At 40.8% G+C, this 12,883-nt stretch overlaps 1 protein-coding gene across 3 annotated transcripts in view; it reads right to left on the reverse strand.

Annotated features, from left to right (window-relative positions):
* Nucleotides 1–778: 778 nt before the first annotated feature.
* The window catches only part of LOC139366414 (uncharacterized), a 38,004-nt gene continuing 25,899 nt past the window's right edge, over nucleotides 779–12,883 (reverse strand). For 2 of the 3 annotated variants that reach the window (XM_071103870.1, XM_071103872.1), the window contains 4 exons: nucleotides 3,795–4,009; nucleotides 3,277–3,528; nucleotides 2,981–3,087; nucleotides 779–2,745 (listed from right to left, as the gene is read on the reverse strand). In XM_071103870.1, coding sequence (XP_070959971.1) covers nucleotides 2,453–2,745; nucleotides 2,981–3,087; nucleotides 3,277–3,528; nucleotides 3,795–4,009 — 867 coding nt within the window. In that variant the 3' untranslated portion in view covers nucleotides 779–2,452. The remainder of the gene's footprint in view (nucleotides 2,746–2,980; nucleotides 3,088–3,276; nucleotides 3,529–3,794; nucleotides 4,010–12,883) is intronic. The other variant, XM_071103871.1, reaches the window with a different exon arrangement.

The raw sequence follows: 12,883 nt of genomic DNA on the forward strand, positions 1-12,883 counted from the left end.
TCCCTGGTAACAGCAGGGGAGGATGTGCTGTTATCTGCAGATTGCTCCATTTGCTCCTTTAGCCTACAGTGCAGCGCAGAGCTTCCTTTTCCATTAATATATTCAGTTTATATGTACACATGGGCTGCACCTCAAAAGATAGATAAGAAATATATACAGTAATAATTAAGTAGTAATAAATTCAGTATAAACAGGAAAAACAAAAAATAAGTAGGCCTCCACCCCCAACCTACATTTCCCCCAACATGTCTCCATCCAACCTCCCATTCTTTCCCCCCAACCCCACCCAGCCAACATGTCTACATCTAACCCCCTCCACCCCCCACTCCCGTAAACCTTGTCTTCCACCCCATGCGATGTCTTCATTTTGAAAGAAAAGCAAATTTTTTGTCCATTAAGATAACATCAAATTGATCAGAACTATAGTGTAGACATTGTTAATGTTGTAAATAACTGTTGTAGCTGGAAACTGCAGATTTAAAAAAAAATGGAATATCTACATAGGCGTACAGAGGCCCATTATCAGCAACCATCACTCCTGTGTTCCAATGGCAAGTTGTGTTAGCTAATCCAAGTTTATAATTTTAAAAGGCTAATTGATCATTAGAAAACCCTTTGCAATTATGTTAGCACAGCTGAAAACTGTTGTTCGGGTTAAAGAAGCAATAAAATTGGCCTTCTTTAGACTAGTTGAGTATCTGGAGCATTTGTGGGTTCGATTGCAGACAACCAGTTTTTGAGTGTAAGGGGGCAATTACTTTTTCACACAGGGGCATTAGGTGTTGCATAACTTTGTTTATGAAATAAATTAAACATGTAATTGTTGTTTTATTTGTTCATTCAGATTTCTTTTATCTAATATTATGTTTTGGTTGAAGATCTGCACTATTGGGTTCAAAGCTCAGCTGTAGTTTCACGTTAATCATACATATTGCATTACATCATGTGTGGTTGGTTAGATGTAATTAACAAACATTTCATATAATACTTTCCATTACAGTATGCAGTATAATTGCACTTTTGTTCTAGTCTTTGCATGCATCTCTTTTACATCTAATTACCAGTGTCTTCATATCCAACCATTGCTCCATGTGTCCCTTCTCCCTGGTGAGTAACGTATTTATTTTTGGGGGGTTTTGATACCAACTGCCCTAGCATAAGGTAACCTGTCATCAGAATCTGACGCCAAGGAGCATTCCTCAGAGACGAGGCCTACCCCAAACAATTCAATAAAATTCTAGATTGCATTTTGTCTCTGTCATTCAGTTAAGCCTGTACTCGATTGAAGTAGGCTTGACATTTTTATTTCTTCCAAAAGGTGCCAGTGATATGGCAAATAGGAGACTGGACACTGGACAGCCTTGACGAGATCACCGTTTGATGGAAAACTGAGGAGCACTGGTTACACATTGCTGTGGAATTTTACACAGGGATACTCAAAGTAAATCTTAAATGAATCAATGTTTATTTGTCAGCACGCTGGAGAGGTTCCAACAACCTTAATGCACCATTGTGAACGTTAGTCAGAAGCTCTGCCTGGGCAGTCCCAGCAGTTGTCTTATATACGGCTATACACAGACAAGTTACATTTGCATGATTTAGCATAATTAATTAATTATTACTGTTTTGTTTCATTCACATGACCGATCAATACTGGTTCATAACATGTGACTGACCAATACCTCACGAGGCTTCTTCAATCTAAGCTGAGACGTCTTTCATTCTCAAAACAAGGTCTGGACGTACTGCTAAATTGCAGTTACTGATAGTGAGGGTTCGTTCAGTCAGTCACTTGCATGAACACAGAAATTGGTATATAGAACAGCACATGAATAGAACACAGAAATTAGTTATAAGAAAAGCAAATGTATCACATTTCCATCACACTCTCAAGACCATTAAAGAGGGGTTACTATACAGTGTCTTCAACATAGTAATAAACAAATCCCATATGTTCCAGTTTACCAGAGGTAGAACCAACTGAGACAGTCAAAGGCCATCTCTGCATCAATTGACAGGACTGCACAGGAGGATGGTATATCAGGTGTAATTTGTATTATACGTAGGAGACGTCTCCAATTGTCTGACGCCAATCGATATTTGACAAACCAGGATGAACTAGTTTTTGCAAAATAGTTTCAAGGTGTTTGGCTAGAACCTTGGCGTACAATTTCATGTCAATATTGATGAGGGAGAGAGGCCTATGACTTGAACAGAGAGTCGGGTCTTTACCTTTTTTATGTAACAGATAGAAAACCAAGTCCCTCATGAAGAAACATAAGAAATCATTCACCATTCTCCAGCATGTGACATTCGGGCCTAAATTGGTCATCAATATATAGCTGATGTCTACATGCTCTTATGTTTTTCCTTTACAAACATAATTAAATGCATGATCTAAATTCTGTGTAAATGACTATAGGATACAGGGAGAGAGAATGTTCCCTCTTTGTCAGGGGCTTTGATGTGTCTGTGGTCCGAGCATGTTTCCTCTCACCCGTTTCCTAAATTTCTCACCTTGTTGTCCTCCGACTATTCTTTGTATCTCTCTAAACTCCTCTGTGTTTGTGTCCTGGTGCCTGTTTTCTTTGGCCCATGACTTTAGCCTCGTATGCTGGTTCTGGTCAATGATGCCAATGTTCAGATACTCACTGAACACATTCATGAACCCAGCTTTGTAGTAGCAGTTCGTCCCATTTTCTGAAAAGTCTTGATGTTTTCCAATGGACGAGCGGTTTATGAGGCCTAGGTGTAGGGTAAACATGTACAATAAACTGGTAAGTCCTCTGAATAAAAATACTCATCCAAATTTAAGCAGTTACATATAATTAAAGAGCACTGGAGTAGAGAATGGATGTTGAATAAGAGAGTGAATAGAGCAGTGGGGAATGGATTAAGCAGTGGGGAATGCATGGAGCAACATGGAATAAACAGAGCAGTAGGGAATGGACAGCAGTAGACAAGCTTGTGATGTCGATACCTGCATGATCCCTAAGCTTCTGGGAGGACACAGGATTGGCCATAATCATGGCCTGCTTCAGCATCTTCTCAGCATTCCCACTTACGAGTGTGTCAGCCAGCAGTGCCCTGTTGGGAAATGGGGCAAAGAGAGGGACCAGGGATGGGTGGGCAACATTCTATAAGACTTTAAGGTTAAAAAGGGACATATTCTTATTCATGCTTTCATGAATAAATCCACTGTACTCTGAAACAGATTCACTTGCACGCCCAGTGCAGATGTACATGCACGCAAACATCTCACACCTGATGACTCACCTGCACTTTTTGGCCTCCGTGCAATTGCCAGTTGTCAAGGCAGTGCGGTGATGTTGGTAGAGAACCTGCATGACAAGGTGGCATCTTCCATTTGGGTCCGATTTAATACTTGTTACTAGAGCATAAAGATGTGGATTCTTACTCTTGAGTTTTTCCAAGTCACGGTGTACTAGTGCCTTCCTTAATGTGTCCTTTGGTATGATGTGGTCAGCTTCCACAGTGTACCTTCCAGACAATATGGTGTTTCTTACACTTTTGAGGGAAAAGAAAAAGAAAGTGCATGAGACATATCAGGGGCCATATGTACAGTATCAAGCAGCTAAGAGTCTTCGAAACAGTCTTGAATATTTAAACATTACCTTTATTGATATTTTGAAGACATTTCCTGAGTGTAGAAATAATACATTTCTAAATTTATTTTCATATGATTAGAGAACTCATTTCTTTTACAATTGTATTCTGAGTGTCTCTAAATCATCTATGCAATCGGTATCCAAATGAAGATGAAACTACTTTACTCTTTGTATGTGGCAACATAACCAAGGTCGTAATGCTGGGCAATGATATAGTCGGTTTCCGTCATAGGTGCGATGGCATCCCTGTAGTCCTGGCTGATAATCTTCTTTTCTGGCCTTGCCCCTCCCAATATGGAATATTTTCCAGGATCCATAACATTATCATAGCGCTTCTGGAGTTTTACTAACTCACAGTAGGTTGGGAGGTTTTCCTGAACCTGTTTGAGAAAATAACTGAAGTCAGTAAGCATAAATAGTGTTACAATATCAATTTCTCTACTCCCAAAGGTTGTGCTCCCTATTCTTGCGCTGGGCGATATAAGGTTCTCGATAACATTTTCCCCTATAACGATGCTAAACTTTTGATAGAATATTTTTATTTTGTAGTGGCCGTTTTCCTCTTCCTAGGCTTCAACATCATATATCATTTCTGAGGAGTTTGGTCTGGAGGCAGAACACATGGAAAGCCAGAGAGAAAGAGAAGTTGGTCCTCACACACACACACAGCGAGGGGAGAAGCAATCTTTTCCCTGTTTGCCTATCTGTTGGTAACATGCCTGTTGTATATTCATTCACTTTACGTTATGGATAATAAAGTTGTGATAATAAAGTGACTGAACAAAGCAAAAAATAAAAATAGCCAGATCGCACAAGCTAGCTTTTCAGTTAACTTTTCCTTATTTCTAGTGAACATTGGCACCAGTTTGTCATCAGAACTGTCCAACATTTTAACAAAACATTTTGAAAGTTGCCAGATTTTCCTCTACTATTGATTTGAAACTGCTGTAGCTCTAGTGATGACATTGATTGATTGTTTTGACAGAATCCGATTCTCAATAATTTGCTTAAATCTGTCTCTTACACTTCTGGCTTTATTATTCATATAATCTAGGACCATGCCTTTGAAAAAACGATTGGCTGTTTCAGAAATGTATTGTGTTTTCTGGCTTTATACAAAAATAATTGTTTGATAAGCCTTAATTATTAGTTGTAAAGTTGTGCCAACTACACAGCCTGTCTTGCTCGGAGATCTTGGGTCTATTGATTTAATTGACTTTCTAGGAGGGTCTCTTTTTTGAATTCCATGCATACTAAATAACAGATACAGATAGTGGCCTCCACAGTAGGTGAACCCAGAGCCATGTATGTAGAGAGTTGGGCCAATGCGGTTTCTGCATTATGATGCTTTTACATCACACTTCACCATTCTATGGCAGCCATGTTAGTTCCCTATTAACATTACATGGTGAATAATTAAACAATGATATGTAACTAAATGTCTAGAATTAAAACAATATTAAAAATTCCAAAAGTTGGCCGAACTAATTATAAGGCTCTGGGCACACTCCTACTGTCCATCATGCCCATTTTCTGATAGAGACATTTTGGTTTGGTCTGTTTCATGTTCGGAAAATAAATAAGTATATATTTTTAAACCACAATGAACCCTCTGGTTTCTTCAGGCTTCAGTCCTAAGCAGAAAGTGACCTTCAGACTTTATATAGAGCATTATTTTATGTGTATAACATAATTACAGTGTAAAACTTTTCGCTGGAGTTACAGTATTGTACTGGCACCACGATTGCCAGACAGTTACTGTATTTTGCCTATACTGTACCATAAAACAAGCAAAGAGATACTGTAAAACACAAACCAATACAGTTCTGTATTTTTACTGTATTAACTACATTACTTCTACAGCAATAGCATCTTAATGTTTACAGTAAATTACATGTTACAGTAGGTATAAACCTTTGCAAATAACATGCTGACCACACCCCTCACGTCACTTGCGCGAGCGTTGCAAAATAAATGTAAACATACATGTTATTCAATTATTGCACCCACACTGCTCACGCGCGCCAACAAGGGCTAACACTGTACCCAAACCGGCTGCGCACGTGCACCATCGTGCGCAAATTGATTTTGTCCCCCCACACCAAACAAAATCACGACACGCAGATTAAAATATCAAAACAAACTCTGAACTAATTATATTAATTTGGGGACAGGTCGAAAAGCATTAAACATTTAAGGCAATTTAGCTAGCTTGCAGTTGCTAGCTAATTTATCCCAGGACATTTTACCTGAAATGCACAAGGTCCTCTACTCCAACAATTAATCCACACAAAACGGTCAAATGAATCCTTTCTAGTCATCTCTCCTCCTTCCAGGCTTTTTCTTCTTTGGACTTCATAGTTACCACGACAACCGACCGAACTCAGTTCATCTTTCAATCACTCACGTGGGTATAATCAATGAGGAGATGGCATGTGGGTATCTGCTTCTATAAACCAATGAGGAGATGGGAGAGGCAGGACTTGCACTGCGATCAGCGTCACAAATAGAACTGACTTCTATTTTAGCCCTTGGCAACGAAGATGCTCGTTGGCACGCACGAGCAGTGTGGGTGCAATAATTGAATAACGTGTATGTTTACATTTCTTTTGTAACGCTCACCTACACGACGTAAGGAGTGTGGTCAGCATGTAAAATAGAAGTCATTTCTATTTGTGACGCTGATCGTGGTCCTGCCTCTTACATATCCTCATTGGTTTATAGAAGCAGATACCCACGTGCCACCTCCATGGGTTATACCCACGTGGGTGATTGAAAGATGAAAGGGGTTTGGTCGGTCGTCGTGGTAACTATGACAATCGACAGTCCAAAGAAGAAAAAGCCTGGAAGGAGGAGAGATGACTAGAAACGATTCGGTTGACCGTTTTATGTGTGGATTAATTGTCGGAGTAGAGGACCTTGTGCATTTCAGGTAAAATAACAACTCAACATTTATATCCCAGGACAAATTAGCTAGCAACAGCAAACTAGCTAGCTAAATTGCCATAAATGTTTTATGCTTTTCGACCTGTCCCCACACGTTACATTCTACAGTAATATTGTAGTGTGGGTTGTAATGAAGGATAGAGTGACTCAAAAAGTTTTACTTAAGCCAATAATTATGTCAAGGGTCATTCATCTTAAAATAATGTTTAAAAAAGGGCTGGTCCCATACATTTTACTACACTTATCACTGATGGTACTTGAACCAATAACCCTGCCAAAAGTGATGGAGCGTACAGCAGAGAACCAATATTGATAACACCAGAACAACAGTACGGTAGGTACAATGGTTAATAAGATTCAGCAACATGAACACAGGAATTACCCACAATCCACTTTTCCTTCTATACCACTAGCTATGGCTACGCCATTGACAATACACACATGGCTATTTTTTATTCCATTTTTTTATTTCACCTTTATTTAACCAGGTAGGCCAGTTGAGAACAAGTTCTCATTTACAACTGCGACCTGGCCAAGATAAAGCAAAGCGACACAAACAACAATAGAGTCACATATGGAATAAACAAACGTACAGTCAATAACACAATAGAAAAAGTCTATATACAGTGTGTGCAAATGGCATAAGGCGGTAAGGCAATAAACAGGCCATTGTAGTGAATTAGCAAATTAAGACTGGAGTGATAGATGTGATAGATGTGCAGATGATGATGTGCAAGTAGAAATACTGGTGTGCAAAAGAGAAAAAAAAGTTGGGGATGGGGATGAGGTAGGTAGTTGGATGGGCTATTTACAGACGGGCTGTGTACAGCTGCAGCGATCGTTAAGCTGCTCAGATAGCGGATGTCAAGGATCGGTAGGATAGTCAGTTTTGAGGGTATGTTCAGCAGCATGAGTGAAGGAGGCTTTGTTGCGAAATAGGAAGCCGATTCTAGATTTCATTTTGAATTGGAGATGCTTAATGTGAGTCTGGAAGGAGAGTTTACAGTCTAACCAGACACCTAGGTATTTGTAGTTGTCCACATATTCCAAGTCAGAACCGTCCAGAGTAGTGATGCTAGTCGGGTGGGCGGGTGCGAGCAGCAATCGGTTGAAGAGCATGCATTTAGTTTTACTAGCATTTAAGAGCAGTTGGAGGCCATGGAATAAGTGTTGTATGGCATTGAAGCTCGTCTGGAGGTTTGTTAACACCGTGTCCAAAGAAGGGCCACAAGTATACAGAATGGTGTCGTCTGTATAGAGGTGGATCAGAGAATCACCAGCAGTAAGAGCGACATCATTGATATATACAGAGAAAAGAGTCGGCCCGAGAATTGAACCCTGTGGCACCCCCATAGAGACTGCCAGAGGTCTGGACAACAGGCTCTCCGATTTGACACACTGAAGTCTATCTGAGAAGTAGTTGGTGAACCAGGCGAGGCAGTCATTTGAGAAACCAAGGCTGTTGAGTCTGCCGATTAGAATACGGTGATTGACAGAGTCGAAAGCCTTGGCCAGGTCGATGAAGACGGCTGCACAGTACTGTCTTTTATTGATGGCGGTTATGATATCGCTTAGTACCTTGAGCGTGGCTGAGATGCACCTGTGACCAGCTCGGAAACCTGATTGCACAGCGGTGATGGTACGGTGGGATTCGAAATGGTCAGGTGATGTGTTTGTTAACTTGGCTTTCAAAGACTTTTGAAAGAACTCTATGCTAGAGGATTGTGGGTAATTGTAATTCCTGTGTTCATGTATCTTAATTTACCGTTATACCTACCAGGATGTTGTTCGGGGGTTATCAATGTTGGTTCCACTGCTGTATGGTCTAGCCAGATTGTTGGTTCAACACACACTACAGTCTGTGTTAGGTTGCTCTCTGACAGCCTGACTGATGTCAGGTAGTTTTGAAAATTACAGTAAATATATAAAGTTACACTACCTTATTGTATTACCTGAGTCATTTTACAGTTAGTCTGTACTATAGTACATTACTGTATACTATTCACAATATGTCAGAATTTGCCCACAATGCAATTCAGTCTATTGTACTGTAAAAAAAATATATATATATTTTACTTCACTATATATATTACAGCCAAGTTTGACAGTTTGTAGTTATCGACCAATGTTATAAAAATATATCATAACATTTTTGGCAATATTGCCCAGCCCTACCTTATACCCGCTCTACCACCCTCTCTCACTGGTGTATCTAACCTAGTTATTTTCAGATTATCTAATTTTTCCCTTTTGGAGCTTTGTCAACTGTGTGTGTTTTCTATACCTGTTTGCTCCTCTCCCTGTATGTTTTACAGATGCTCCCCACCCATTGGCAGCAACTCTTCTAATTTAGTGTACCCTGCGCACACAACCCATGTGGAATTCCTAGTCTCAGGCGGCTTTTGGAACTGCCGATCTGTGGTCAAGAACGGCAAGTTCATCTCAGACTATGCTTCCCTTTAGTTGCTTGACTTTTTGGCCCTGACAGAGACATGGATCACTCCAGAGGACACTGCTACTGAAGCTGCTCTCTCTTTATCTGACTATGTGTTCTCTCAAAGTCAGAGAGAATTTGATTGTCGAGGTGGTGGCACGGGGCTACTCATTTCTACTAAGTGGAGATTCTCTGTTCTCCGTCCCTCACTCAGCCATCCTGTTCTTCTCCATTGCTGAGTGATTAACTGAGTTTACAGAACAGGCCTGCTGGCAGCTTAGCAAACATTTTGGAAAACAAAACTTCCTGAGAACCTATCATCCTTTCACTACCTCCTCTCTATCTTCTCTTCTTCTGTATCTGCTGCTAAAGCCACTTTTTATCACTCTAAATTTCAAGCTTCTGCCTCTAAACCTAAGAAACTATTTTCCACCTTCTCCTCCTTAATCCTCCACCCCTTCCCATTCCTCTCTTTGGACAACTTTGTCAACTACTTTGAAAAGAAGGTTGACAACATCTGCTCCTCATTCACTCAGCCTATTGAGTGCACTAATCCCACTCACACAGAACCCCAAAAGAGGGTTCTACATGGACCACAAAGGGGTTTCCTATGGGGACAGCCGAAGCACCCTTTTTTCTAAGATTGTATTGGTGTCCTCCAGGGCTCAGTTCTAAGCCCTCTCCTCTTCTCTCTATACACCAAGTCACTCGGCTTCGTCATATCCTCACATGGTGTCTCCTATCATTGCAATTCAGATGACATTCAACTAATTCTCTCCTTCCCCCTTCTGACACCCAGGTGGTGACACACCTCTGCGTGCCTGGCAGATATCTCAGCTTGTCAGCCCACCACCTCGAGCTCAACCTCGACAAAATGGATCTGCTCTTTCTCCCGATGAAGGCATGCCCGCTCCAAGACCTCTCCATCACGGTTGACAACTCCACAGTGTCCCCTTCCCAGAGTGTAAATAACCTTGGATTGACCCTGGACAACACCCTGTCAATCTCTGCAAACACCCGCTCCTGCAGGTTTATGAGCTACAACATCTGTTGAGTACGACTCTACCTCACACAGTAAGCGGTGCAGGTCCTAATTCAGGCACTTATCATCTGCAACTCACTGATGGCTGGGCTCCCACTTGTGCTATCAAACCCCTGGTGGTTTTTCAGAATGCTGCAGCCCACCTGGTGTTCAACCTTCCCAAGTTCTGCTATGTCACCCTGCTCCTCCGCACACTAACACTCACACCTGACCCCCCCCCATAATAGTACAGACATTGCTGATAGCATCTTTACTGAGGAAAACCTTTACTTACTATGACTGAGATATGTGGTTGTCCCACTTAGTGTATTTATCTTAAGATGGCTAACGGTACGTCACTCTGGATAAGAGCATCTGCTATATTATTAAAATGTAAAATGTCTAGCATCTCAGCTGAAGAATGCACAATTGAGTTTACAGATTTGGGTTGGTATGTACCAGTCAAAAGTTGGACACACCTACTCATTCAAGGGTTTTACCTTATTTGTACTGTTTTCTACATTGTAGAATAATAGTGAATACATCAAAACTATGAAATAACACATATGGAATCATGTAATAACCAAAAAAAGTGTTAAACAAATCAAAATATATTTTATTTTGAGATTCTTCAAGTAGCCACCCTTTGCCTTGATGACAACTTTGTACGCTGTTGGCATTCTCTCAACCAGCATCATGAAGTAGTCACCTGGAATGCATTTCAATTAATGGGTGTGCCTTGTTAAATGTTCATTTGTGGAATTTCTTTCCTTCTTAATGCGTTTGAGCCAATCAGTGTTATGACAAGGTTAGCCCTATTTGGTAAAAGACCAAGTCCATATTATGGCAAGAACAGCTCAAATAAGCAAAGAGAAACGACAGTCCATCATTACTTTAAGACACGAAGGTAAGTTAATGCAGAAAATTAAGAACTCTGAAAGTTTCTTCAAGTGCAATCGCATAAACCATCAAGCACTATAATGAAACTGACTCTCTTGAGGAACGCCACAGGAAAGGAAGACCCAGAGTTACCTCTGCTACTGAGGATAAGTTCATTCAAGTTACCAGCCTCAGAAATTGCAGCCCAAATAAATGTTTCACAGAGTTCAATAATAGACACATCTCAACATAAACTGTTCAGAGGAGACTGCGTGAATCAGGCCTTCATGGTCAAAATGCTGCAAAGAAACCACTACCAGACACAAATAATAATAAGTAAGTGGCTTGGGCCAAGAAACACACGCATAGGACATTAGACCAGAAGAAATCTGTCCTTCTATCTGATGAGTCCAAAATTTAGATTTTTGTTTCCAACCGCTGTGTCTTCATGAGACACAGAGTAGGTGAACGGATAATCTCCGCATGTGTGGTTCCGAATGTGAAATATGGCGGAGGTGTGATGGTGCTTTGCTGGTCAACACCAGCATGGCTACCACAGAATTCTGCAGCGATACGTCAACCCAACTGGGACATTTGTTTTTCAACAGGACAATGACCCAATACACCTCCAGGCTGTGTAAGGTCTTTTTGACCAAGATGGAGAGTGATAGAACGCTGCATCAGATGACCTGGCCTCCACAATCACCTGACCTCAACCCAATTGAGATGGTTTGGGATGATTTGGACCGCAGAGGGAAAGAAAAGCAGCCAACAAGTGCTCAGCATATGTGGGAATTCCTTCAAAACTGTTGGAAAAGCATCCGAAGTGAAGCTGGTTGAGAAAATGCCAAGTGTGCAAAGCTGTCATCAAGGCAAAGGCTGGCTACTTTGAACATTTTTAAATATATATACAGTTGAAGTCGGAAGTTTACATACACCTTAACCATATACATTTAAACTCAGTTTTACACAATTCCTGACATTTAATCTTAGTAAAAATTCCCTGTCTTAGGTCAGTTAGGATCACCACTATTTTCAGAATGTGAAATGTCAGAATAATAGTAGCGAGAAGGATTTATTTCATATTTTATTTCTTTCATCACATTCCCAGTGTGTCAGAAGTTTACATACACTCAATTAGTATTTGGTAGCATTGCCTTTTGTTTAACTTGGGTTAAACGTTTTGTGTAGCCTTCCACAAACTTCCCACAATAAGTTGGGATGATTTTTGGCCCATTCCTCCTGACAGAGCTGATATAACTGAGTCAGGTTGTAGGCCTCCTTGCTCGCACACGATTTTTAAGTTCTGCCCACACATTTTCTATAGGATTGAGGTCAGGGCTTTGTGATGGCCACTCCAATACCTTGACTTTGTTGTCCTTAAGCCATTTTGCCACAACTTTGGAAGTATGCTTGGGGTCATTGTCCATTTGGAAGACCCATTTGCGACCAAGCTTTAACTTCCTGACTGATGTCTTGAGATTTTGCTTCAATATAGCCACATAATGTTCCTGCCTCATGATGCCATCTATTTTGTGAAGTACACCAGTCCCTCCTGCAGCAAAGCACCCCCACAACATGATGCTGCCACCCCCGTGCTTCAGGGTTGGGATGGTGTTCTTCGGCTTGCAAGCATCCCCTTTTTCCTCCAAACATAACGATGGTTATTATGGCCAAACAGTTCTATTTTTGTTTCATCAGACCAGAGGATATTTCTCCAAAAAGTACAATCTTTGTCCCCATGTGCAGTTGCAAACCGTAGTCTGGCTTTTCATGGCGGTTTTGGAGCAGTGGCTTCTTCCTTGATGAGCGGCCTTTCAGGTTATGTCGATATAGGAACTCGTTTTTACTGTAGATATAGATACTTTTTGTGCCTGTTTCCTCCAGCATCTTCACAAGGTCTTTTGCTGGGATTGATTTTCTGGGATTGATTTGCACTTTTCGCACCAAAGTATGTTCATCTCTAGGAGACAG

The sequence above is a fragment of the Oncorhynchus clarkii genome, chromosome 14 (genome assembly GCF_045791955.1).
Source record: "Oncorhynchus clarkii lewisi isolate Uvic-CL-2024 chromosome 14, UVic_Ocla_1.0, whole genome shotgun sequence".
In the NCBI taxonomy this organism is placed as follows: Eukaryota; Metazoa; Chordata; class Actinopteri; order Salmoniformes; family Salmonidae; genus Oncorhynchus; species Oncorhynchus clarkii.